General features: G+C 32.8%; 4 protein-coding genes across 4 annotated transcripts; 2 read left to right on the top strand and 2 right to left on the bottom strand.

The window, feature by feature from the left end:
- Window positions 1–1050: 1050 nt before the first annotated feature.
- LOC123691372 (mpv17-like protein) lies at window positions 1051–3251 on the top strand. Its single transcript, XM_045635723.1, has 5 exons — window positions 1051–1270; window positions 1366–1569; window positions 1643–1782; window positions 2007–2138; window positions 2411–3251. The coding sequence occupies exons 2-5, from the start codon at window positions 1446–1448 to the stop codon at window positions 2588–2590; spliced, it is 576 nt and encodes a 191-aa protein (XP_045491679.1). The 5' UTR covers window positions 1051–1270; window positions 1366–1445; the 3' UTR covers window positions 2591–3251.
- Window positions 3006–18885, bottom strand: LOC123691370. The gene is made up of 10 exons (XM_045635721.1): window positions 18529–18885; window positions 18299–18430; window positions 18068–18214; window positions 17447–17633; window positions 16911–17096; window positions 16474–16781; window positions 16260–16398; window positions 16102–16176; window positions 15794–16001; window positions 3006–5014 (listed from the first exon to the last, which is right to left on the bottom strand). Exons 1-10 carry the CDS (start codon window positions 18705–18707, stop codon window positions 4836–4838), a joined length of 1740 nt encoding a protein of 579 aa, XP_045491677.1. The 5' UTR covers window positions 18708–18885; the 3' UTR covers window positions 3006–4835.
- LOC123691371 lies at window positions 5249–14534 on the bottom strand. The gene is made up of 2 exons (XM_045635722.1): window positions 12808–14534; window positions 5249–6859 (listed from the first exon to the last, which is right to left on the bottom strand). Exons 1-2 carry the CDS (start codon window positions 14124–14126, stop codon window positions 6844–6846), a joined length of 1335 nt encoding a protein of 444 aa, XP_045491678.1. The 5' UTR covers window positions 14127–14534; the 3' UTR covers window positions 5249–6843.
- A 4693-nt stretch (window positions 18886–23578) lies between the features above and the next one.
- Window positions 23579–26259, top strand: LOC123690995. The gene is made up of 5 exons (XM_045635157.1): window positions 23579–23747; window positions 23853–23988; window positions 24456–24541; window positions 25573–25729; window positions 25983–26259. The coding sequence occupies exons 1-5, from the start codon at window positions 23673–23675 to the stop codon at window positions 26246–26248; spliced, it is 720 nt and encodes a 239-aa protein (XP_045491113.1). The 5' UTR covers window positions 23579–23672; the 3' UTR covers window positions 26249–26259.
- The last annotated feature ends 68 nt before the right edge of the window (window positions 26260–26327 follow it).

The raw sequence follows: 26327 nt of genomic DNA, 5'->3' as shown, positions 1-26327 counted from the left end.
GATAACAGCCGCAGACGTGTTATAGAGGAGACTTTAAATAGCTACAGTTTTGAACCAATCACTTGTACGTTGAAATCTGTGGATTCTGTCAAGATGACGTTATCTATTTGTCAAATGAAAATTGATAACACAGTTGACAGCTCTTTTTGAGTCTAAAAGGGCTGATAGACGTACGAACTTTAAAGTCGCGGTTTTTAAGTTCGCGTACTTACTCGGCTCGACGTCGGTGACACACGTAGAGCTTGGTCAGTAGCTTCTCGCGTGTCACCGATATCGAATGTCTCTATGTCATCAACAGAGGGAATTTTATGTTATTCAGGAATTAATTAATATAGACATTTTTAATTTAATAACCAGCACTTATTTTTAAGTAAATAGCATTCTAACAAAATAAATGTTTAAAAATTGAAGGATATTTTCTTTTTTACTATTATATTTTGAGGGTACTTTACAAAAAAAGAGCGTGTGCGCCGAGCCCACGCGTCTGGAGTGAAACTTCCTTGGCGTGATTCAAAGATACCTTCGCCAATATTAAATTATATTATATTCATTCATATTAGTTATATTAAATTATTTTCATAAAATAAAACTAAAAGAGAAAACGAAATCAGAAAAAGTGGGTGAAAAACTGGCTTAAAAAAGAGAGCGTTTATCCCACGTAACTTTGGTGAAGGAGCTACGATGTAGAAGGAAGACTTGCGTAATAATTTAAGGATGCCTGAGCCATTATATGATGAACTTTTGCACTTAGTAACACCTATTATATCTAGACAGGCTAGGCTCGCGGCTCGCGGCTCGCGGCTCGCGGCTCGCGGCTCGCGGCGGTGACAGACGTGCGAGCCAAGGCGGGCTTCGAGTAAAATTTCAAACATGTTGGATCGTCAACGAACTTACTCGACGGTTTTTAAGTACGCGTACTTGGGGTGACACACGAGCGAAAAAGGTCGTCGAGCCACAAGTTCGCGTACTTACTCGTACGTCTGTCACCCCTTTAAGTATTCTTTGGTTGACAGTATTATCAATAGTAGGTATGTGATAGGTATGTCAAAGTCCGTAATCCGTATTCTAATTTCTAACCATGAATAGACCGTTCTATTCATAGTACATATTTTTTTTAATTTTCATTTTGTGATTTAATTCTTAAACTATTTCAGATAAAGTCGGTTTTACTACTAACACATCGAAAGATTCTTCTCAATTATTATTTTATATTTATTATTTTCTCTTCAAAACAATACATATTGTTTAACCATTGTCCACTGAGTTTCTGGTACGTGACATAATATTATACGTTCTCTCCACTGAATTATCCAATACGTCGATATAAGAATTAGAATTTATGAAAATAACTCGTGAATTTGGCAGAACTTCAAGAGAATAATGAAATGCGCCATTCTTATCCTTGACAAAAATAGATTTATAACCAGTAGTAGTCAATTGACAAAATGAGTTACCTAAGTAAATTTTCAAGTATCCTTAGACATCCTTTGACCAGAGGAATGGCTTCATATGGAGTTATTTGGCCAATATCAAGTTTCATACAGCAAACGTTCGAAGGCAAAAGTTTCAGTAAGTTAGTAGAAATTATTTTAAAGAACACACTTCATTTGTGTTCATTTAAATTAAATGGTTTCTTTTTTAGATGATAATTCATACGATTGGTGGCGATGTGCACGATTTGGACTCTATGGATCTTGTTATGTAGCTCCAACACTTTATAGTTGGCTGACAATAGCAAGTATTATATGGCCAGCAAATACTTTAAAAGCTGCATTGATTAAGGTGGGTACAACATTCTTTAAACCTCATTGTTAACACATTATTTATTGCAGGCAAGATTTTGCCTTTTTGTTACATATTGCTTGGAACCAGAGCTATAACAGAATTGTTCAATCCCAATTTACTTAAATTGATAGCATTATTGAAGTTCCATACTTGCAAAAAACAGTACCTAATCTTAAGTAAATTTTATACTACTCTTACATAATAAATGGTTCACTTTTCAGACATTATGTGAAACTGTAACTTACACACCATTTGCAATGTGTAGTTTCTATTTTGGAATGAGCTTATTGGAATCTAAAACGTTTGATGAAGCAGTGGATGAGGTTAAAGCAAAGTTTTGGCCAACATACAAGGTAAATTGATAAAAAACATCTTTCTATGTACTACCTACATAATATAATAGTTCAGTCATGTAATAAGATATGTCCCTGATATAGGCACATTATTATTAAATTTCTAAAGCACTGATGGATACTGATTTTTAAATGAGTGCTGAATTAACTTTTTAATTTTTGTTTCACTGCAATTGAAAATGTTTAGGATTTTCAAGAAAGTAAAATTTTTTGGGTATGTAAAATATTTGGTTGGCATCATAATAAATCTAACTCATATTTTGTTGTTTCAGGTTGGTGCTTCTGTGTGGCCTGCAGTAGCTGTAATGAATTTTTGGCTTATTCCTCCCGCTAATAGAGTACCATTTATAAGTGTATGCAGCCTTATATGGACATGTTTCTTAGCCTATATGAAACATTTAGATAAAGAGGAGGTTCCTCAAACATTTGTTCACCGATCTGTTAAACTATAAGAATTTTTATATATTTTTAGCAAGATTTTTAGTCAAATATTTAGGCAAATTTATAATGACATATAATGTCAAGCATATTTTATTATAATATTATCATTGTTATTAAATATTAATATATTATGTATATGATACATACCATTACTTTAAAGTGTGATATTAAGTTATTAATTAGAGTATTATTATTTTTGTATCACAAATAAAAGCTTTTATATTGTAAAGCACAAAAATCACAGTATTTTATATAAAAATAATTTATGATAATCTACCTCTTATATAAATGTTATATGATGTGTGATAATCAGCTATATTATAATGTTAAGAAAAATAATTAAAAAAAATGTTACAATACCTAAAATAAATATTTACCATTTGTTTTACAAAAATAATTCATATCTTATAGGTATGTACGTGTGTATACCTGCCTATTTTATAACTTCCTCAATTTACTTATCGTCCTGCAATTTAGTTTTTTATTATAATATGATATTGTATGCTGAAATGCTATGTTAACATGTAGTCTCGTTGTTGGAAGAATGTATAAGTTACATTAAACACACACACAGAAATGTAAATGAAATACTTTAAATAATTAGTAGATGCGTTTATATATGTATTTTCTTTATCACTATTCATAGATTTGAATAAACCATTCCACAAATGACTTGATTTAAATTTTCTTCAACTTTAACTTCTATCCTATTACCTATATTTTGGTAAAACCACCGTAATAATTAAATTGCCAAAATCGATCTATAGTGTAACCACATCTATACTAATACTAGCTGTGCCGCGCGGTTTCTCCCGCATTGTTCTAATCGTCTTTACTCTTAGCGTGATATAATTTTACTTATTAGTATAGATCATAAAGCTGAATTGTTTGTTTGTTTGAACGCGCTAATCTCATGAACTAATTGATCGATTTGAAAAATTAATTCGGTGTTAGATAGCCCATTTATCGAGGAAGGCTATAGGCTAAATATCATCATCCTAAGACCAGCAGGAGCGGAGCAATGTGGGTGAAACCGCGGGGCTCAGCTAGTATAGTATAAAACTATATTGTATAACTACACCATTATTCGGATTTTTAGATCCGTACAAACAGGTTGTTTTACAAATAAAAAAACTGGCCAAGTGCGAGTAGCTGTGGATAAGCATTAGGTGTTCCCGCGATCTTTGTGGAATTATAAACGCAGCCTTAATTACTCCTTATTTTATCAGCTATCAGCCCCGACCATCAGTAGAAGTCCCGTCAAAAATAGTCCAGTCGTTCCAGATATTAGCAAGAACAAACATACAGATAGTTGTATAGATAGAATTATTACGATTGTAATATTATTGAAGATATTAAAATAACGATTGCTCAAGGTTACGTCCAGTTACGTCATACAATTTATACGCATATACATAATATTGTCACGGTAGACGGTAATAGTAATAATTGGAACTTTAAACATATTATGCTGAAAACATATAAGCACTGTCACAATAAAACATTTATTTTTATTTTAAATATGTCAACATTTATTTTATAACATAACTTAATAATATCACATAGGAAGGTACATTAATTTACAGGGACACTAGGCACATACATAAATAAATTTAAAATTAATATGATTTTTTTTTCTTTAAAGTAAACATTCAGACACCATTAAATTACACAAAAAATACATTCATTTTATATATTAATCTTATATCTATCGTATTATCATAGATAATTATATAAAATAAAAATAAAATGCAAAATAAAATATTCAACATGATCCTCAAAATAAAAAAGAAACCCTTTAGATAAAATATATTAAATACGAATATCTCCATAGTATGTACAAAAAAATGTATAAATAATTTATATTGTAAGATATTTAATTAAAAAACAACTATCAAAGCCAGTTTGCAGAGTAGACAAAACATCTAGTATTTTTATGCCATCATATTATAAGATCCCACAGAAATATGTAGTAAAAAGTAAAAACATTTATCTCACAACTATTTCTTAATCAATCTAATTGAATCGGATACACCAAAATCATTTGTAAATGATTAAATATTGATTAAAATACTTGTACATATTATATTACTACCATTACATTTGCATTTTGCAACTAATTCTTATATATAGGTAATATGACGTACTAGAAAAAAAGGAGAGATCCATTTAATATTATGGCTTCTCTGAAGAATAAAAATCATTTCATGAATTCTGTATCGTTTGTAGATTATTTTCTATCAGTTTGTTAGTTTCTTAATGCCTTATTAGTGAACGACTTCTATACATTTCAATGATGGGTGCTTCGGTAGGATACTCAATTTTCTTTTCGTTATTTAGTACGTATGCAAATCCATCAAAATGGCTGAATTCCTTCGATATTTGGTCTTCCAAATGGTATAGACGACTTGGATGTGTCAATTCTATAAGGTTCTCTGAAATACGTAAGTAAGTCAAAATTTTAATAAAAAGTAAAAATCGTAACACTAACGATTTTTTTAAGTCAATACTCAATAGTGTATACGACACACGTCTGCAAAATTAGGGGAACAGGCAATAAGTTGAATTTTTATATTTTGGTTTTGTTTGTTTTCTTTTGTTAAAACTGGATATGAGTTTCTTAAAAAGCACTGTTATGTATGTCGGGTTGTATAATAGAAAGCAATTAATCTCAATGTATATTTTATTTCATGTAACAATTGTAAATAGTAATTAACAGAAAAGGATTGTATAGAATGCCGTGTATAAGACCAATGTAAAATCAAAGATGTCTTCCCGAAATATAGTGTTGCCAGATGACGCTGTGTGTACCACAGATTATCAATATCCAATTTATGGTGCCAACACTCTCCCTCGTTATAAATTCAAAGGTTCAATCTGTTTGGAGGTCTTCTCATCCTAGTACTACGACGGATTTCAATTCTGGACGGTGTAGGTTCATGTGTATCTGGAATTGTTTCTGGTACAAGGTTTTCTGGTTGGTAATTTCCTGGACTTTCTACTGGCTGTGTAGATGATCTTCTTCGAGTAGGACTTGTATGTAATATTACTGTAGGGCTAGGTTGTATGCATTCTTTTTCAGGTGAAGCTGGTGTAGGTGAATTCTCTTGCAGGTACGTTGGTCGGTAAGTATCTGGTGTATTAAAGTTCTCACTCAAACAAGATGTCTTTATTATCTGATCAATATGTCTGTGATGTATCTTTCCATCTACTTCCACCTCGTAATGTAATTTTCCTTTCCTCTCTAATATTCTTCCAAATTTCCATTTGTTACTATCATACATCCTTATTTGTACTCTATCCCCTGGTTTAAACTCTTTGTTTACCTTTAATTCTTCATTGTTGCAATCTCTAACTTCTTGTTTTCTTTTCACTAAATCTATTCTTGTTCTATATATTCTTTTAAACATCATTTCTCCTGGACTCTGCCCTGTAGAGCTATTAGGTGTTTTTCTATACATCATTAAAAATCTTTGTAACTTATCTTGTACAGATCCTTCTTCGTTCATCATTGCTTTAAGTTTATTTTTAACCGTTTGTACATATCTTTCTGCTTGACCATTTGTAGATGGGTGAAATGGTGCTGTAAACTTTGCTTGAATTCCATTTTCCTTTAAAAATCTTAACATTTCCTCTGATCTAAATTGTCTTCCATTATCAGATACTTGGGTAACTGGTAAGCCAAACGTAGTATAGATTTTCTTTAAAATATTAATAGTAGCTGTAGCTGTGATAGAAGTAGTAGGTATTACCTCTAACCATTTTGTGTAGGCATCTACCACAATAAGAAAATATTGATTCATGAATGGTCCTGCGTAATCAATATGAATTCTACTCCATGGTTCTTTCGGATATTCCCAGATGTGTATAGGTACTTTAGTAGGGTTGTTCTTCATTAAACAGCATGTTTTACATTGCTTTACCATGTTCTCTATATCCATGTCTATATTCTTCCACCAGACGTAGCTTCTGGCTAACGCCTTCATCTTCACAATACCGGTGTGAGCTGTATGTAGTTCTTTTAATATTTGAGGTTGTAATTTTTTTAGGTATTACAATTCTTATGCCATAAAATATGCAATTGTTTTGTAACGAATATTCGTATAGTCTTCCTGTATCTTCTCTTCCTGACTGTATCTCTATGTATAATTTTTGTAACTCAGGGTCAGTGGCTGTAGCTTCTCTTATTTCCTTTAATGAAACTGGCATTTCTGCAATTTGATTTAGGTAAAACGCTTCATCGTCTGTCATTGTCTCATTCCTATCAGTTGTATCTGTATATTGTATTCTTGAAAAATAGTCGGCATTCGCATGTTCTGTAGTCTTCCTTAATCGTATCTCATAGTCAAATCCTGCTAAAAAGTTTGCATAATGTACTAGTCGTATGGCTGTTGTAGCTGGTGTAACTTTCTCTGGGTGTAAAATTCTAGCTAATGGTTGATTATCTACAATGAGTAATATCTTCCTGCCGTAACAATATTGAAAAAATTTCTTTAATCCCCATACTAGAGCTGCTGCTTCTTTATCCAACTGACTGTAACCTTTTTCTGCTTTAGTTAAAGATCTTGATGCAAATGCTATAGGTCGTTCAGTTTTTATCCGGCATAATGTGTGATAAAACAGCTCCATATCCTGTAGGAGATGCGTCTGTAGCTAATGTGACAGGTAAGTTCTCATGGAATGGTATAAGTACTCTTTCTCCACATAGTTCATTTTTCAACTCTTGAAATGCTTGTTCACATTCTTTATTCCATATAAATTTTGTATCTTTCTGTAATAGCTTGTATAAAGGATTTAGTTTAGATGCCAAATTAGATATAAATTGTTGATAATAATTTATCATTCCTAAGAAAGTACGTAGAGATGTAACATCTGTGGGACGTGGGCTATTCTTTATATCATTTATCTTTTCTTCTGTAGGGTGTAATCCTTTTTCATTTATTTTATGTCCCAAATATGTAACTGATTTTTGAAAAAATTGACACTTCTTCCTGTTTAGATGTAATCCACATTCTTTAAGTTTATTAAATACCTTTCGGATTCTTTGTAGTAATTGTATGTATGAATGTCCTTGTAAAGCGATATCATCGAAAAAACAAGCTGTACCGTCTAATCCTTGTAGTGTCTGATCCATGTATCTTTGCCAAACATTTGGTGCTATTTTCACACCGAACATCAGTCTTCTTACTTTGTATGTGCCCTTACATGTACTTATGGCTTGCATCTCTGCTGTATCATCATTTGTCTTCATATGTAAATACGCTTGGTTAATGTCCAATGTACAAAAATATTTACCACCGCTGTGTTGGTGAAAAGAGTTTGTATAAACAAATGTGTATGTCAAATACCTATGTGTCATCTTATAATTTCTCTCTTCCGTCTTTACCCTTCGTACTACGCGCATCGTCTAATAAAGAATCTTAAGTTTATTTAACAATCTTTGCTTTTTCCTGCCCAAAACCCATCAGGTTATGGGCCCAGGACGTTATCTTTGCTCTGTATATAATTATTTTTGAGTTTTGGCAGAATAAAAGTAATTTTATAAATAAACTAAAACGCCCGTCCATACATGTAAAAATGGCGACATCGACATCGGTTTCGACTTTAACTCCTGTGGAGAAGTTGAGCGGCATAGAAAACTACAGTAATTGGAAGTTCCAACTGAAAATGCTACTCATTCACGAGGACTTATGGGACGTCGTTTCGGAAGATAAAACTGAAGATGTCAAAGATGCGGCTCATATGAAGAGATCTCAGAAAGCTCTTGCTAAGATCTGTTTGTCAGTAAAGCCCTCGGTTTTTACGCATGTAAGGAACGCAGAGACGGCGCGGGATGCATGGATTAATTTGCAAAAGGCGTACGAAGACAAGGGGTTGTCAAGGAGACTGAGTTTGCTTCGTCTTTTGTTTGCAACAAAATTATGCGAATGTGAAAGCATGGAAGCTTACGTTGCGAAGATTAGCGACCTAAGTCAACAGCTGAACGATATTGGTTCACCTCTGGAAGACGATTTCGTTGCAGTTCTCTTACTGAGTGGCTTGTCTCAAGACTTTGATCCACTCATAATGGCACTTGAAAATTCTAATATCAAGTTGTCGAGTGAAGTGGTCAAAGTGAAGCTCATGCAGGAGAAGCATCGACGTGATGAAAAAGGTGACACGAGTTCAACAGCGTTGGTGGCGGCACGTAAGAAAATCAAATGCTTTAAGTGCAAGAAGCTTGGTCACTTCTCGAGGAACTGTAAATCTGTGAAACTAGTTAAGACAGTTAAGGCGGAGAGCTCAACAAACCAGTTACTATTGACAGCATTATCAGCTTGTGTGCAGAATGATATATGGTTAATAGACTCTGGTGCGAGTAGTCATATGTGTCATGACAGGAATATACTAAATAACTTTGTTCCTGGTTATGTGTCTGAAGTCAAGGTGGCTAATGGTGAAAAACTATTTACTGCTGGTCGTGGTGATGTAAAAGTAAATTTGAAATTAGGCATCAAAACAATCAGTGAAGTTTATCATGTACCGAATTTAGCTACAAACTTGTTGTCAGTCAGTGCGTTAACTAGGAAGGGTTTTAGAGTTATTTTTAATGAAAAATGTTGTAATATATTCTATGGTAAAAAGCTAGCAGCTACAGCTGTACATAAAAATGGTGTTTATCAATTAGAAACTGCAGAATCTGTTAGAGAGCGTGATCTGTGTGTGGTAGGATGTGGTGGCTGTTCTATGTTTTCAGGGAATAGTGTAGAATCTGCGACTACCAAGGTAAATACAGAAGCTCAAGATTTAGTGCAGAAGAAAGCATCTGAGAGCTGTAAGAAAGAAACTGAGCTGAGTTTCCAGGCGGCTGCTAACTCTGTTACGCAGGAGACATGGCACAGGAGACTAGGACATCTCAATATGAGGAGTATGCATTTGTTAATGAAAGGTATGGCTAGTGGTATTACTTATGATAAATCACAGTTCAGTCAATGTGAAGCTTGTGTTAAGGGGAAGCTTAGCAAATTACCTTTTCCTAAGAAGGCACAAAGTAGGTCAAATGAACTGTTAGGTGTTGTACACAGTGATTTATGCGGGCCTATGCCAGTGAAATCTTTCGGTGGTGCTAGTTACTTCCTCACGTTTATTGATGATTGTAGTAGGAAAACATGGATTTATTTTCTGAAAAATAAGAGTGAAGTTTTCGATAACTTCAAACATTTCAAGGCAATGGTGGAGAACCAAACCAATAGAAAAATAAAATTGTTGAGGACGGATAATGGAGGCGAATATGTCAATTCTATATTCCAGGAATATTTGAAGGATAACGGCATCATTCACCAGACTACCATACCGCACTCGCCTCAGCAGAACGGTGTTGCTGAGCGGGCCAACAGGACAATCGTCGAGAAGGCTCGTAGCATGTTACGAGACGCAGGCTTAGATGGGCAGTTCTGGGCAGAAGCGGTCAATACCGCTGTTTATTTGAAGAACCGGTCCCCTACAAAAGCAGTCTACGGTAGCACGCCAGAGGAAAAATGGACTAATGAGAAGGTGAATCTTAGCCATTTACGTATATTTGGTTGTGTGGTTTATGCCTTGACACAGAATCGTAAGAAATTAGATTCAAAATGTAAACCTTACATTTTTGTAGGATATTGTGAAAATAGTAAGGGTTATAGATTGATTGATCCAGAGAATCTCAGCAAAATTATTAAATCAAGGGATGTTGCTTTCTTTGAAAACAAATTCTATACAAAAAACACTGAAAAATGTGAAAATGGTGATTTTTTCATGATGATAAATAATTTACAGACTGAGAATTTAAACTCAAATGATTCTCATGTTGAAGTGGCACAGTCTGAAAATTCACTATCACCAGAAAAAGGGGAAGAAAATGAGATTGTAACTAATCCCAGAAGACAGTGTATTTTTGAGTTAGATGACTCTGACAGCAGTAGTTCTGTTGATCCTTCCGATGTCACTTACATTCCAGGTGAATCGACACTTGAAGATGCGATGGATACATCGGAATATGACAGTGCGTGTACTGCAATGCTGACCTGCATTGGAGATGAACCAGAGACAGTTCAAGAAGCTCTAGGAGGGGCTGAAGCTGTTCACTGGAAGAAAGCAATGGCTGATGAGTATCAATCATTTATTAAAAATAAATGTTGGACATTAACTGATCCACCTAAAGATCAAAAACCGATTAAGTGCAAGTGGGCTTTTAAGAAAAAGAAAGATCTTGATGGAAATCTAAAGCAGTATAAAGCCAGATTGGTAGCTAAAGGTTTTACACAGCGCTATGGAATTGATTACGAGGAAACTTTTTCTCCAGTGGTTCGATATTCCACTATTCGCATATTATTGGCTTTAGCAGCTGAAAAGCAGATGGATATCGATCATTTGGATGTAAGAACTGCTTTTCTAAATGGAGATTTGCAAGAAAAAGTTTTCATGGAACAACCGGAAGGTTATAAAGTAAAAGGCTGTGAGCATAAAGTATATAAATTGCATAAAGCAATTTATGGCCTAAAGCAAGCTTCGAAGTCTTGGTATGAAAAGATTAACCATGTGTTGGTTACAAAACTTTGTTTCAGAAGACTGTCCTCAGAGCCCTGCGTGTATTTTAAATCAAATGGTGAAGAATTAGTCATCATTGGGTTGTATGTGGACGATATATTATTATTTTCAACCAGAAATTCACAAATGAAAGTTGAAATAAAGAAGAAACTCATGCAAGAATTCGAAATGAAGGATTTAGGGCCAGCCAGCCATATACTTGGTATGCGCATCACAAGAAACCAAGATAATATCTATCTTGATCAGTCTAGTTACATAAAGAATGTTTTAGACCGTTTTCATATGACTGACTGTAAGCCAGCTCAAACTCCAATGGAATCGGGATTGAAACTTGTAAAGGCTGATAAAAAGGAGGAGAATTTGGAATATAGAAATTTAATTGGTTGTTTAAATTATATTTCAGTTAGCTCCAGGCCAGACATCGCGCACGCGGTAAGCATGCTGAGCCAGTATAATGATTGTTATGATCAGCGTCATTGGAAGGCCGCGAAACGCGTGCTACGGTATTTAAAGGGTACTGTAAACTACAAACTTGTTTTTAGTAGAAGTGGTCTAGACATCAATGGGTATATTGATGCTGACTGGGCTTCGTGTGAGGTCGATCGTAGGTCGTACACTGGGTTTGTGTTTCAAATTGGGAACTGTTCTGTATCGTGGGAAAGTAGAAAACAGCGAACAGTCGCTCTTTCTAGCACAGAAGCAGAATATATGGCTCTATCAGATTCTTGTAAAGAAGCGTTATTCATAAGAACTCTGTTGTATGAATTGTTAGGTAGGCATTGTTCTGTTACGATTTTTAATGATAACCAATCAGCACAAAAATTGTGTAAGAATCCTATGTATCATGCTCGTACGAAACATATAGATGTGCGGCATCATTTTATAAGAGAAGTTGTAAAAGATAATATTGTTAATCTGAATTATTTGTGTACTTCTGAAATGACTGCCGATATTTTAACAAAACCACTTACTAAAGAAAAGCATTATAAGTTTGTAACGTGTTTAGGTTTACAATAAATTTGTTAAATTCTTAAATTGTAAAACTAAACTTGTTTAATGTTGTACAATAATTATGTACCTACACATTTGTTTAAGGGCCAGTGTTGGTGAAAAGAGTTTGTATAAACAAATGTGTATGTCAAATACCTATGTGTCATCTTATAATTTCTCTCTTCCGTCTTTACCCTTCGTACTACGCGCATCGTCTAATAAAGAATCTTAAGTTTATTTAACAATCTTTGCTTTTTCCTGCCCAAAACCCATCACGCTGAGCTTTGAAAATATCTCTTCAACTCGGGGAATTGGATAATTGTCATTCTCTAGGTTTTTATTTAATGTAGCTCTGTAGTCGGCACATAGTCGTACCTTTCCATTATGTTTCAACACGGGGACAATTGGTGTACCCCACTGTGAGTATGTAACCTTTTCTAATATGCCTTCTTTTTCTAATCTGTCAATTTCTGCCTCTACTTGATTTTTCAATGCAAATGGTACTGGGCGTGGCTTTAAGTAAACTGGAACTGAACCTTCTTTCAATTTAAATGCTGCTTGATAATCTTTAATTTCACCTATTTCTTCTGTAAATAACTCTTTATATTCTTCTAATAATGTTTGTAATTTATATTTGAATTCTTTCTCTGTTATGTCTTGTTCTTCTTTGTATATTGTATTTAATTCAAAATTTAAGTTCAATTTTCTAAGCCATTCTCTTCCAACTACGGTGTCTACTTCGCGGTCAATTACAAAGATTCTTCCTTCAATAACTGTGTTCTTATACTGAATATTTAAATTACAAGTTCCTAATGGGTGTATTATTTCTCCTGTGTATGTTCTTAACTTTACTGATGTATTTTTAAGTTTCAGATTACTAAAATATTTCTCATAAAAATTTGTTGAGCATGTAGTAACTGCAGCGCCTGTATCCAGTTCCAAAGTATGTATTTTTCCATTTAATAATAAGGTTATGTTAAATTTATCACTGTGTATGTTATTGTTAAATATCTTATGTATTTCATATATTTCATCTTCCTCGGTGAATTGATCCTGTACTAAGTCAAGTTGTTTTTGATCTTTGAAACATACCGATTGTATATGTCCCTTTATCTTACATTTCTTGCAAAATAGTTTATCTTTCAAACGGCATTGTCTTGCTGTATGGTTTTCTATGCCACAGCGAAAACATTTTATTTCTCTCTTCTTCTTGTGATATGAATTGTATGATTTATTTATATTTTTTCTTTTGTATGTATTTATTTTTGTAGGTTGCTGTATGTTTGTTTTAATTTTGAAATGATTTGATTTTGTTGAAATTTTGTTAATGTTTACTTGGCCAGAACACATTTCTTTTGTTTCAGCTTTTGATGTCTCAATCGCCATTGCAATATAAATTAAATCATCAACCTTTGTAGATGAGCTTTCTTGTAGTAATCTTTCTTTTATTTCTGTACTCCGGAGACCTCGTATGAATTGTACTCGCAGATGAGTTTCAAATGTGCTGTGTTGACAGCTCGCACATTTAAAGTTACATTTTCCCCCTAGTTCTTTTAAACCAGCAACATAATTCGAAATACTTTCACATTCGTATTGTTGTCTTAAACAAAATTTGTGCTGTTGGGCTACTTCACCGGGTTCAGGTGCGATATGGTTTTTCAATAATTGTATCAGGTCATAATATGATTTAGTTTTCGGAGAATCAGGTGCTGTAATATTTTGTAAAACTTGGTAGTATTTAGGACCAATGCAGTTCAGAAAAATCTGTGATTTTGTTTTATCATTTGTGACTCCTTTTAAATTAATGTAATTTTCTAACCTTTGTAAATACGATGCGAAACTTTCATTGTTTTCGTCGTATGGTTGTAATGTAATTCCACTCACCGATTTATCCGTATTTTGTAATTGTTGTTGTAATTGCGCTTGTTGTACTTGAATTCCTCGAATAGTTTCTAACATTTGAGATAATACTTGCCCCAATTGCTGTTCCATTTTGCGTACTTGTAATGTATTGTATATTATTGTAAAGGAAAAAGGAGGTTGTGAAGCGGGTTATCATCACGGGACGTGGAACCCTTGGAACAAAGGAAAAGGTGTTAGGAGCACATGGGTCGACGTACGCACGATGTTCTTCACTTGATTATTAGTATTGAATTTCCACTTCCTCCGTCCTCGTCGCCAATCTGTTATGTATGTCGGGTTGTATAATAGAAAGCAATTAATCTCAATGTATATTTTATTTCATGTAACAATTGTAAATAGTAATTAACAGAAAAGGATTGTATAGAATGCCGTGTATAAGACCAATGTAAAATCAAAGATGTCTTCCCGAAATATAGTGTTGCCAGATGACGCTGTGTGTACCACAGATTATCAATATCCAATTTATGGTGCCAACAAGCACCATTTCAAATTGAAATTGCTTTAATTCAAGGAAAAAATTAACAGATTTTTCGAAATTAGGCTTAACAAATTGAATGCTGTTTTTTTCCATGCCATCAACAAACATTAATGGTGCGCATGGCTTCCACCGTCCACGGGTTCTTATGAGATCCTGAATGCGTCATTCCACGCCTCCAATAATGTCATCATTCATTTCTTGATGCAAATTCTCCCACTCTTCGACAAAGGCCAAATTTGAGCTCTTCGACCTTCCTGGGAGAAGGGTTACTCGTACGTACTCGTTCTTACTCTTCTTTCGAGATAGTCCCAAACCTGGTCTATAGGGTTCATGTCTGGAGAACGTGCTGGACAGTTCATTTGGGTAATGGCGACCTCATGAAGGTAATTCTGCACCTCGCGCGCTGTGTGCTGTCGAGCGTTGTCGTGCATAAATGAATAATCATCGCCAATAAATGAGGCAAATGGCATAGTATAAGGCTCTATGGTCTTGTTTGTCTTCGCACGTAAAACTCTGTTTATCTATACCGTTGAACATTGCTTTAGTCCACAGATACCAACAGACCCAACACTACACTCGCTCTACGGTAGTTGTGAACCACTTCGTTTTTAACCGACTTCAAAAAAAGGAGGAGGTTATCAATTCGGCCAGTATGTTTTTTTTTATGTATGTACACCGATTACTCCGAGGTTTCTGAACCGATTTACGTGATTCTTTTTTTGTTCGATGTGGGATGGTGTCGAATTGGTCCCATAAAAATTTTATTAGTTTGAAGTCGGTTGTTTTTAACGCAGTTATCACTTGTTGCTATGGCAGATGGCTCTGGCATCTTCGGTCGCAGGAAAATCACTTATTTTTTCTTTCATACAATGTATAATTTTCAAAGATTCACAGTAGAAAGAAACTCAGTTTAAAACATGTTAGAATATTTTTAATTTGCAGTAGCTCTAGTCGTATAATAGACAAAACCCCTCAAATGGGTATAATTTATTGTTTAAAAATCGATACACATGAGTATTTTTTTTTCGTCGTCGTTCCAAAGACGTATGCAAAAAAATTATCCACTTATAAAAATATCCAACAAGTTCGAAAAAAACTGGTCTTAATTCTTGTCTGTTCCCCTAAATTTTGAATCTATAATAATTATAAATCTATCTAATTGATCATTCCATCTTATACTCCCGAAAAAAAAATGTGTTAGTAGTTAGTACTAATGCATACTAAATTTTAAATGATACTACATAATTTATTTTCTTACCTTGTGCGACATATCTCTCGGATTGGTCTGCGGCGGTGACGCGGTAAAAGGGTTGTTTACGACCGAAGTACAAATCATCGACGGGTATATGTACGTGATCTCCGGTCAAATCCCATCCGCGGATAATGCATATATAATCATACTTTTTATGATAACATATCATTCCTACTGCAAACAGCACATTGTTATCGTGTTTCTTGAAAACAAACTGAAAGAAAAAGTGATGATCACAATTATTAATAAGGAAATTAAAAATATTTTTGTGGCCTTTAGATAATTGATAATGTAAGATAATTTTATTGACTTACATTGTGGTTTGCTGATTCTACGGGTTTATTTAATGTAGATAAAGAAATGATGACTTGACGATAGATGGGATCCAGCTACAAGAAAAAAAACATCACAATAATGTTAATATTTTCAAGACAAATATTTTTAATAATTTATCTATTCCTATTCTACTTACATATTTTATGTCCAAAGTTGTATAATAAGAACTTAGGCCTTGATGTTCAATTAAATAAGTAAAGAAATTCTTATAAGGATTTTGATGGTTTTGGCTTGTTCCCAAGAAGTTTAATAAATGCAATGCATTCTGCGTGTTCCTGTAATAATAATTTTATTGATTAAGTACTCATTAGATTCTTTGAAACAAATGAGAACAATTACGAGCTTTATACCAATTCCGAATGGCTCCCATGGTGATTAAATATGATGAATATACATATTGCAGCAATGAGTCAGGGCAATATGAATAATTTGATCTCTGGGTACTGCTTGAAAATGGGCATCGGCGTTTTGGTTGCAGCTCTCCAGTTTCAAGCGAAATAGTGAACAGAAGAACATTGTGAGGATCTGTATCATCCAGCCACTCTAAGAAGAGGTGATTCGGAAATGCAATCAGCTCTAATTTTACTCCACATTTCCTTGCCACTGCCTGATATATAGCCGCCATTACAATAGCATTGCCACATTTTGTTTTGAGGACCTGTTATAAAAAAATTCGAATAAAGTTACAATCTACAAGAAGTTATTTGTTAATATACATATTTTCTTCTCATAAATTTTATGCAGGAATTTTTTTATTTTTATTATTTCATACAAAGAGTTTAATCACCTTGACAATATTTAAGGTATCAAGGTCAGCAGCTGGAGTGATTGCAATGCGTTTTTGACCAAACAGCACCCGAGACATGGCTGTAAGTACTTCTCTATCTGTAACTTTCTTCCACCCTGGAGGTGGAGGCTTGCGGGCACGCGCCTCGCGAATCGAATCTTTTACATTTTCAACAATATCATTCAGCTGTAAAAACATATTATTTATAACACATATTAAAACTTTGTAAAGAGATAAAAATATCAATATCTTATCAGAATTAATGAAGGAAATGAAAGGAAAATTGTTAGATTTATACATAAATAGGTGTCGGAATGATATAAAACATTGGATCTTTCATTTCAAAATTTTTTGAAAGCACTGGTTTATAATTAAAGATACTCTGTTGTTGGTTCCCCAAAAAAATAACATACTATCAACTATGTTTATGACTTTCCCCAGTATGATTGAATTTTACTGTAAAAATCATTTTGCAATTCTTATAAAAGTTAAAAAATAATAAGCAATATTTAAAAGTTTAATAGATAAATACTGACGGCATCATTGACATTTTCGTCCAAGTAAAGATTGGCTGGATCAATCCACTGGACAAAGAAATTTATTACAATCTCCGGCATGAGCTCTTGTGCCATTTGTAACTTCACCCATTTAATGGTGAGGTATGTGTGGAATAGAAAACGAAGAGTACCCTTTGCATAATGCATATCGGTTAAAGTGTATGGCCTGTAAATTTGAAATTGTATAAATTAAGCAGCGAAAAGAAATAATATTACTGAATTTTGGTTATGTTAGAATGCTCAAATATCAATTGCTTTATTGTAAATAATTGTTTCTAATTTATTTTGCAATATATCTTATCCTGCTTAGAAAAAAGAAACAGTCCACAATCTTTTCTTTCTTTCTAATCAAAAGTCTGGTTATCCTACTTGGTCTTTAACCTTTTAACCGCCCGACTTCAGAACAGTTGGCGTGTCCCTAGCGCCCAGCACAGTGAATCGAAAATTAAATACCTAAAAGAAAGAGGGATGTGCAATACTTAACTAAATTTTTGGACTTTGGCGAAATGGGCCCGAAAATATTAGGCGGTTAAAAGGTTAAAATACCAATAAATAATCATGTGAAAAAAAAACAATTTTATACAATTGATAGCTATTTACCTCTCACAAACATATTGTTCCAGATACTTAATCGCTTTCCGAACTATATCTTGCAGAATATGTATTGTGTAAAAATAACTCAGTTGATCATTTGTGGCAATTTTGAAGAATTCCTTAACATCTTCTATGGACAATTGATTCATCCTCCTAAAATTTTTAGTAAATAATGATAGGTGATGTAATTGTTGATGTAAAAAATATTAAATACAAAGAAAAGATGTATCTACTTACCAGTAAAATTTCGGTGACATCGACAGTAGTTCTGATATGACATCTTTATTTATTTTGTTAAATTTTTTGAGTTCATTTAACCAATTACCATCAGATTGTTTTTCGACCGTTTTGAAAATAGGCGGTGGAAGCCTGTAAATTAGATTGTTTATGTGTGTAATAAGCGTACAAGATCATATTTTGAAGTGTAACACCATTTTGTTATCTAGAAGATACGTCTTGTTACTTACGCATCGATACATTTGCTTTTCCAAAGATATTGGTCATGAAAAGTTATGTTATAAAAACGTTTACACGTCAATCCAAATGAGATAATATCATTGCATGAACTGTAATTTAATATAACAGCAATTATTTCATCCGGTAGTTCTGTAATATAACAATTCATATTTTCTCTTCCTTCATCCATGATTTGTAAGAATAAACTTCTTTTTAGGCGTTAAATTCAATTAGCTTTAACAGATATTTCATATTATTCTTTTAAATATTTTATAAAACACTCATCAGACATCAAATTCGGGTTTATTTTGTAAATATAAAATTGCGTATTACGCCAAGTGACAAGTGAGATGAAAATGGAAATTGGAAAAGCGCAAATGACATAGAAAACTGAAAAGTGACAATCATAGAGTAGAGGCATACAGAGGCATAGAGACATACGACCATGCGACCACTCACGCCTAGATTATTCAAAATGCTGCTTAGGGTACTGATATTATAGTCAACCAATACTAAACAGACGATGTATTAAAATATGTTGAATGCAAATAATAATGGTATACGATTTTTACATAATAAAACATTTTTCTAATAATAGTTTTTGTGTCAACTTAAAAAGCCTGATAAATGATTATGAGGTAGACTCTATGTGATCTCATTAACATTTTAAAGGTATCTTCTTGTATACTAGCTTGTTCGCCAGCGTCTTCGCCAACTCCCGTTGCCAATTCCCGTTGCCGTGAGATTTCCAGGATAAAACCATTGAGATAATATTAATATGGAGCAGACACCACGAACAAAATCTGTGCGCCAAGCGCGGCGGCGCGGGGCGCGCGAATGACGGCTAGACAGTCATAGATTATGCGATGTCACTGACTCACCGCTATAGAGGCGACACTTTGTTTCATTCTGTCTATTTTATTGGGTGCCACTCCTTACATGCACGTTGACTTGAAATTTTCTTTGTACTTACTTAATATTTATTTTAGGTATAAACTGACTTTACTACGCGGGGCTAACAATATCTGGCATATAATATAGGATGATGTAAATAGTGACGTCATATGGAATAATTTAATTTTTTTCGTGTTTTAGGTTCAGTCAGGGCTATGGGAAGTTTTATTCCTTACAAATTGAGCCTTTTTTAGAAAAAAAAATATTTTTCCCTTTCTTCACGGCCCAGACATGGAAACCTTGAATAGAAAAAATATTAATTATTTATCTCTGAACTAGCGGTCCGCCCCGGCTTCGCCCGTGGCACATATTTCGCAATAAAAAGTAGCCTATGTTCTTTCTCAGGGTCTTAAGATTGTCTGTGCCAAAGGAGAATGCCCATGAAAGTATGGACCACAGTACAGTGTTGCGTCAATGCCAGAGTGGTTTTGGAGGGTTCTTCGATATTCAAAAGATTTTTACCAATTGATTTTTTTGTGATAAAAACAGGGGTTTTCAAGATATTGAGAAAAATGTGAAATAACCTCAAAACTTAAATAACCCCGATTTAGTTAGGTTTATGTGTGATTTAGGTAACATTTTATCGTCCAAAGGTTATTTTTCGATTAACATATTTAATCTATGCGTAGAGCTTATGCTTTCAGACAAAGTCTATCTGTTCATCGGCTAGTGTAGGTAGGCACCAGAAATCTTCCGGGACGGATTTCAAGAAAACCTAAATATATACCTACTTAAAAAATGCCAATTGAGTTTTTATTCGGTTTACATGTTGTTGTTGTTGTTGTTGTTTGAATCATTTTTTCACTACATATTCGAAGAAAGAAACAAATAAGAAATAACTGGTTACCTACCAAGCTATGTCATAATAATATATTTTTTATATATATACATATTTATATTATTTTACTTCACTATCTTTGTTTAAACAACCTACAGTGTATAAACAATACCTTAAAGAGTGATTTTATGTTAATTGATTTTTTTTGTGATTCAATGAAAACAATATAGTAAATGTAATAAGTTACCGCTTGGTTACCGTGGTAACCGGTAATGGACACTAAATCTATAATAACGGATCTAAACAATTACATGTCTTATTAGATTTTACAAAACATTCCCTGTTCAAAATATATTTTCCGATGGTAAGAAGGCCTCTAAATTGCCGAGATTTTTTTTAATAGTATTGTTGTCTTGATGCATGAGAAAAATCAGTACCAAAAATGGGCATTCTCCTTTCATCAAAATCGGTCCAGTAGTTTATGAGCCTATTAATTACAATCAAACAAACAAACAAAGTTTTCCTCTTTATAATATTAGTGCAGATAAATAAATAATAATTCAATTATACGTTCAAGTCAGTAGCTTATACAATATCAATTAAAAACTTGATTAAAATCAATTAACAAAAAAAAATTGGTGATTGAGTAATTGATTTTCATATTTCATGATTTCACCTTTTTTCAATTAACAACCAGTCTATGCTTTTCTAATTATGTAAAATTATTATTTTATAGTATAAAAATATACGCCAGCAAATATTACTAACAACACTTAGTTCATGCCCAATGTCATATCTTAAATTTTTAATCTATGACAAAATGTCGCCCGCCAAAAATTTTGCTCTAACTAAGTTTTAAAAATTATTATCTAGTTACTTACTGATGAAAAGTTATTCCTTTGCACTTTTCCGTATTCTTTGTATTATTTGTGCAATATCGTAACACACACGTAGGCATATTTGATGCGTTTCACTTTAAAACAAATAAAAAATGAGCGTGACGTTCGCGCCAATGAGCGAGCAAGCGACTGAGTGCAGTTACGCCACATGACGTATGTTGAGTGGAACATAAGTGATGTAGGCGGTATCGTCTCCATATTAATATTATCTCAATGGATAAAACCTATCCTATGTCTTTTTTAAGATCTCAAGCTATCTCTGTACCAAATTTTAAGTAAATATCCATGCAGTAATTTTTGAGATTAGCCCGGACATACATACAGACAAACAGACAAAAATTCTAAAAACTATATTTTTGGCTTCGGTATCTATTGTAAATCACGCCCCATGTATTCTTTAAAAAAATATTCAATGTACTGTTTTAACTTTCCTATGATTTTATTTTACGTATAGATATAAATTATAATATACTAGCTTTTCGCCCGCTGTCCGCAGCATCATCTGTGTAGTTAAAGAAAAACCCGCATGGTTCCCGTTCCCGTAGAATTTTCGGATTAATCCAAGTTACAGAAAAACGTTTAAATATTTTGTTGCACATTGTATACCTACGCACTTACGCGTCTGGTTTTGGCTTCAATATTTATATTGTTATCACACGCTTTTATATATTTATTTTGCTTTTATAACATGTAGTATAATTAAGATTTATTTATTTAGAAATTGAATGTTAACATAAGTATGTTAACATAATTTTTTGTAATTAGGTATGTATCGTTTCACTGAAAATCAGCTCTAGGTACAGTGAAAGCCTGTACTTTAACTGTAAAATGTTGAGCGGCAATCCCATATACATGTAGGTTGTTAAGTTACATAGTTTGTAAGTACATAAATAATTGTTAAGTTAATTTGTAATGTCACCTACTAGCTAATAAGTTTGTTTTGTTATTATTATCTAGCCTTCCTCGATGAATGGGGTATCTAACACCGAAAGAAATCGAACAGTGTGTTCAAACAAACAAACAAACGAACTCTTCAGCTTTATAATATTATGTATAGATATAGTATAGGTCAAGCATCGGTTTCTGCGTTACGACTTACGGAGTAACAAACAAACATTCAAACTTTCACATTATATTAACTAAGTAATAAAATTATAATAACTAAATAATAATAAACTCCAAAATATTTTATAAAGTAGGTAGGTACGTAACTAGTTATAAATTTTTATGCATCATTGGAGATGCCAAATAAACTCAGTTCTATGTATTTATATTTTTATCTACACTAATATTATAAAGAGGAAAACTTAGTTTGTTTGTTTGTTTGATTGTAATGAATAGGCTCGTAAACTCCTGAACCGATTTTAAAAATTCTTTCACCATTCGAAAGCTACATTATCCACGAGTAATATAGGTTAGGTTTTATCCCGGAAATCCCAAAAGAACGGGAACTATTGCACTTTACGCAGTTTTTTAGGCGGTGGCTACCACAGAGCAAGTAATAATACATATAATAAATTGTGCTTACTGGTGGTTTACTTAGGCGGCTTATAAACGCAACGTTTGCACGACACGTTCATGCTAATGTTTAGATTATTCATTTGATTTTTCGATGTAATGGATAATAATATAAAGTTTTGTTTGCGTGTTTTGTGTTAAGAACAAAATAATGTTAAAATCAATACTTATATCACGCAACCCTCATTAAACACCTACATTTTTATATGAATTATGGGTTCTGCACCATTCCTACTATTAGGTACCTACTTTATATAATTAATAAATAATTGAGACAAGAATTATAATAAAAAATTCAAATATAAATATAAATAAATAACTTTATTTATAAAAAAAAAAAAAAAAAAAAAAAAAAATTCCATTGACTTTTCCCTTTGCTACTATTGTTTCATTGTTTCATTGTTTCATGTTCGTCAGAAGGAGGACGTTGAACGTAGAAGAAGCGTTGTAATTCCCCACAATATCCTTTTGTTATACCCACTGCCCACATTATACCATTTGTTTTAAATTCAGTCTTGCGGTTCCGCACTAATACAGACTTATAATCTAACTCCTAAAATTAAACCTGACCTAAAATTAAACCTGGGTGACCTCTTTGCTTGTTACCTTTTACCGTGGTTGCCTGGTAGAGATCACTACTTAGTGATAAGGCCGCCAAGTGAATTGTACTCTGTTTTTAGATGTAATTAATTCTAAGGTTTCATATTTGTACAATTAATTAAGTGTAAAATAAATAAATTAGTTTCAAACAAAAATACGTAGAGGGAGTAGGTATATGTATAGTTATCTCTGTATTCACAAAAATATAACTACTTCACCTAACCCTAGATAATTATATAATCGATTATTTTAGTAGGTATGTAATTGGTAGCGCTCTGTATGTTACTATGTAAATAGATACCAATGCCCATACACAAAAGACGCTCGTTTTTAGAGCCTCATTTATTCTAACTATTAATTATCTTTTTCTATATTTCGTGAAACATTAAAATATATTTTCAGCAAAATGGCATTTGTATATAGTTGTTGCTTTTACTTTTCTCTTCGTTTAGGGGGAATTATAATAGCAATTTTTTCAATTGTTAGTTATTTTTATATACTTAAGTAGTTATATGTAGTTAGTTTATTTTTTTATATGAGGTATTATAATATTTAAAATTTGTCATGGTTACCCATTTTTTTCAAGGTTCAAGCTGTTGTGAATATAGCAGTTTTAAGTCTTGCTGCCGAGAATATTGATAAAATAAAACAATTTTTAGTTCCGTGGATTGATGATGTTAGTCTTACGTATGTTACTGATTTAATATCATACTTTTTGGAAGGTTGGTGCTGTTATTTCACGCTTTTTGAATTTTCCTTTTTGTTCATTTTTTTTAAATAAATAATTAATCAATAAATCGCATATTTTAACCCATTGCACACTAAATGTAGTAACTAATACTTAAACTGTGCACTAGATTCATTTCATTAATTTGTAAATCTAGTCATGTTTAGATGATGATTTATTTATCTTTATTTTAAATAAAAATATATTCATAGGTAGTTCATAGTTGGTTCATAGCATAAACACAACTCTACGACATCACCAGCATATCTAAGATCTCTATTATTTCAATCCTGTTAATTGACATATTTTTAACCTTCAGTAACTTCCTCATTAACAAAATAAATAATAACGCGGGCTTTTTGTTCATAATTTATATGATAGGGCAGGTCTAGAATATCATATTAATATTATTTTATTGTTGTGTTACAGATAAGGTAATATTATTTTATTGTTGTGTTACAGATCTTGATAAATACATTAGTTATGTTATAACTACACTTTCCTTTTATATTTTCGGATGTGTTTTTTATATTTACGGGGCATATAAGGTATGTATAATGGTCTTATCCATTTGAAAATTTCGCTTACGTTTATGTACATTAGTCTGTTATTATCAGACTAATATACCTATGGACTGGTATAAAAATTAATTAAGTATTTTCTTGATGATTATTTAATAAGATGACCCAACAAACAAAAATAAAAAAAATCGCATTTACAATAGGTATTAGTAGAATTTTGTTATCCTGTGATTTGCTGAAGAACAGCAATGCGCGTGCTCAGCATAGCACAGAGCAAGTAATATAGGTAGCTCCGCTAGGAGTACTAGTGTTCTGTGATAGGTAGCATAATATATCTTTCCATGGATCTTTTTTGGCATAGGCAATAGGCATGTTGTGCAAGGGTTTTGGTTAGATCCCTGTCTGACACTCGTACTTTCAGTAAATGAGCAAAGTTTTAATTAAATTTATGTTTAACAGTCTTATTAAATGCTTTACTATATTTTTTAAATTGAATAATGTGTAAATAAAACTGTGGTGTGCATTCACAAACTCTAGGAATTAGGATACCTACCGTGCTTGTTGCGAATTTGAGGTGAAGTGGTCAAAATCAATAACATATAATATAGTACTTATACAGGGTTACTTGTAAAACACCAGCAACCTCGCAGGACAAGATAGCTAACATCATAAGTAACAACATTTGTTCTACGACTTTTGATAATTTGTTAGATTTTATTTTCATACAAAAATAAATATTCATTAAATTTTCTGTTTGAATATTATTATAAACTCTACGCGCATCCCAAAAATTACGTAAACAAGAAGCACGAGAGGGGGAATTGGGTGCGTCCCGTCGTCCTTTCGATAATGAATAGAACATAGACTTACAAATGTTAGGAGAGTACAATAAAAGCTTAAAAAATCATTTAAAAATAATTTATTGCGTTATGCCAATAGTCGTAGAACAAATGTTGTTACTCTTATCCTGCGCGGTTGCTGGTGTTTTACAAGTAACCCTGTATAATTACTAAACTACCCACATATTTTCAAATTTGTGATATTTACTTTTTTTTCAGCTTATTAATATTTTGATGTTTCCTTTTATTTTGCTGGAATTGCTACGATTATTTGTATTGACTTTCTTTATGATAACTGGACTATTGGTACTTAAGCAGAATACAATGGACCTTGGTCTTCTTATTGGAATAAGCGTTATTGTAGGATTCACTCTAGGTAAGTTTTCAACCGTCTACAAAGAAAGAGGTTCTCATTATTCTTTTTGGGCCTGTTAACTACCACAGAACTGATACTTTTTTTATATGTAAGTTTATATTTTGTTATTATTAAAATATAGATAGCTGGTAACTAGTTACTTAATTTATTTACAGCGGTACCGCTGTGCGCTACCGCCGCGCCGCGGCCGCGGTACCGCTAGTTTTTATAATCATAGCTTAAAATTATGTATTTTTTATTACATTTTTTTCAGTGGGAATGTTTTATCTGTGGGTTTGTTTAGCAAATCTTCCTATTTTGATAAATGAAATGAAAGAAGATGAACAAATAGCTTTAATTGAAAAATTGCAGAAAATTATTGAAAAGAGCAATTTAAGATATTCGTCTGATTGGACGGATCAACCAGTTGGGGGCGGACGCTTTAAATTACAGAACCAGAAAGAAATATTCTTCGTGTCCAGGAATAAAATAGTGGATAGACCACCGCAATATAATTTTAAGTTTAATACAGCAAAATAATGATTATTTTGTGTCGGTGTTATTTAAATATTTCTCATAAATATTATGATTAAGCCTACAATATATTTTTCAACAAAGA

The sequence above is a fragment of the Colias croceus genome, chromosome 4 (genome assembly GCF_905220415.1).
Source record: "Colias croceus chromosome 4, ilColCroc2.1".
Classification (NCBI taxonomy): Eukaryota; Metazoa; Arthropoda; class Insecta; order Lepidoptera; family Pieridae; genus Colias; species Colias croceus.
The sequence above is the reverse complement of the archived record's forward strand: the minus strand, read 5'-3'. Positions and strand labels throughout refer to the sequence as shown.

Coding starts and splice junctions, on each gene's coding strand:
- LOC123691372 (XM_045635723.1), top strand. CDS start 1,446: ATGAGTTACCTAAGTAAATTTTCAAGTATCCTTAGACATCCTTTGACC. Junction 1,570..1,642: donor GTTCGAAGGCAAAAGTTTCA/GTAAGTTAGTAG, acceptor TTTCTTTTTTAG/ATGATAATTCATACGATTGG. Junction 2,139..2,410: donor AGTTTTGGCCAACATACAAG/GTAAATTGATAA, acceptor TTGTTGTTTCAG/GTTGGTGCTTCTGTGTGGCC.
- LOC123691371 (XM_045635722.1), bottom strand. CDS start 14,126: ATGGAACAGCAATTGGGGCAAGTATTATCTCAAATGTTAGAAACTATT.
- LOC123691370 (XM_045635721.1), bottom strand. CDS start 18,707: ATGGATGAAGGAAGAGAAAATATGAATTGTTATATTACAGAACTACCG. Junction 17,634..18,067: donor GAACAATATGTTTGTGAGAG/GTAAATAGCTAT, acceptor TCAAATTTACAG/GCCATACACTTTAACCGATA. Junction 16,002..16,101: donor TAGAATCAGCAAACCACAAT/GTAAGTCAATAA, acceptor TTTTTCTTTCAG/TTTGTTTTCAAGAAACACGA.
- LOC123690995 (XM_045635157.1), top strand. CDS start 23,673: ATGGCATTTGTATATAGTTGTTGCTTTTACTTTTCTCTTCGTTTAGGG. Junction 23,989..24,455: donor AATATCATACTTTTTGGAAG/GTTGGTGCTGTT, acceptor GTTGTGTTACAG/ATCTTGATAAATACATTAGT. Junction 24,542..25,572: donor ATATTTACGGGGCATATAAG/GTATGTATAATG, acceptor CTTTTTTTTCAG/CTTATTAATATTTTGATGTT.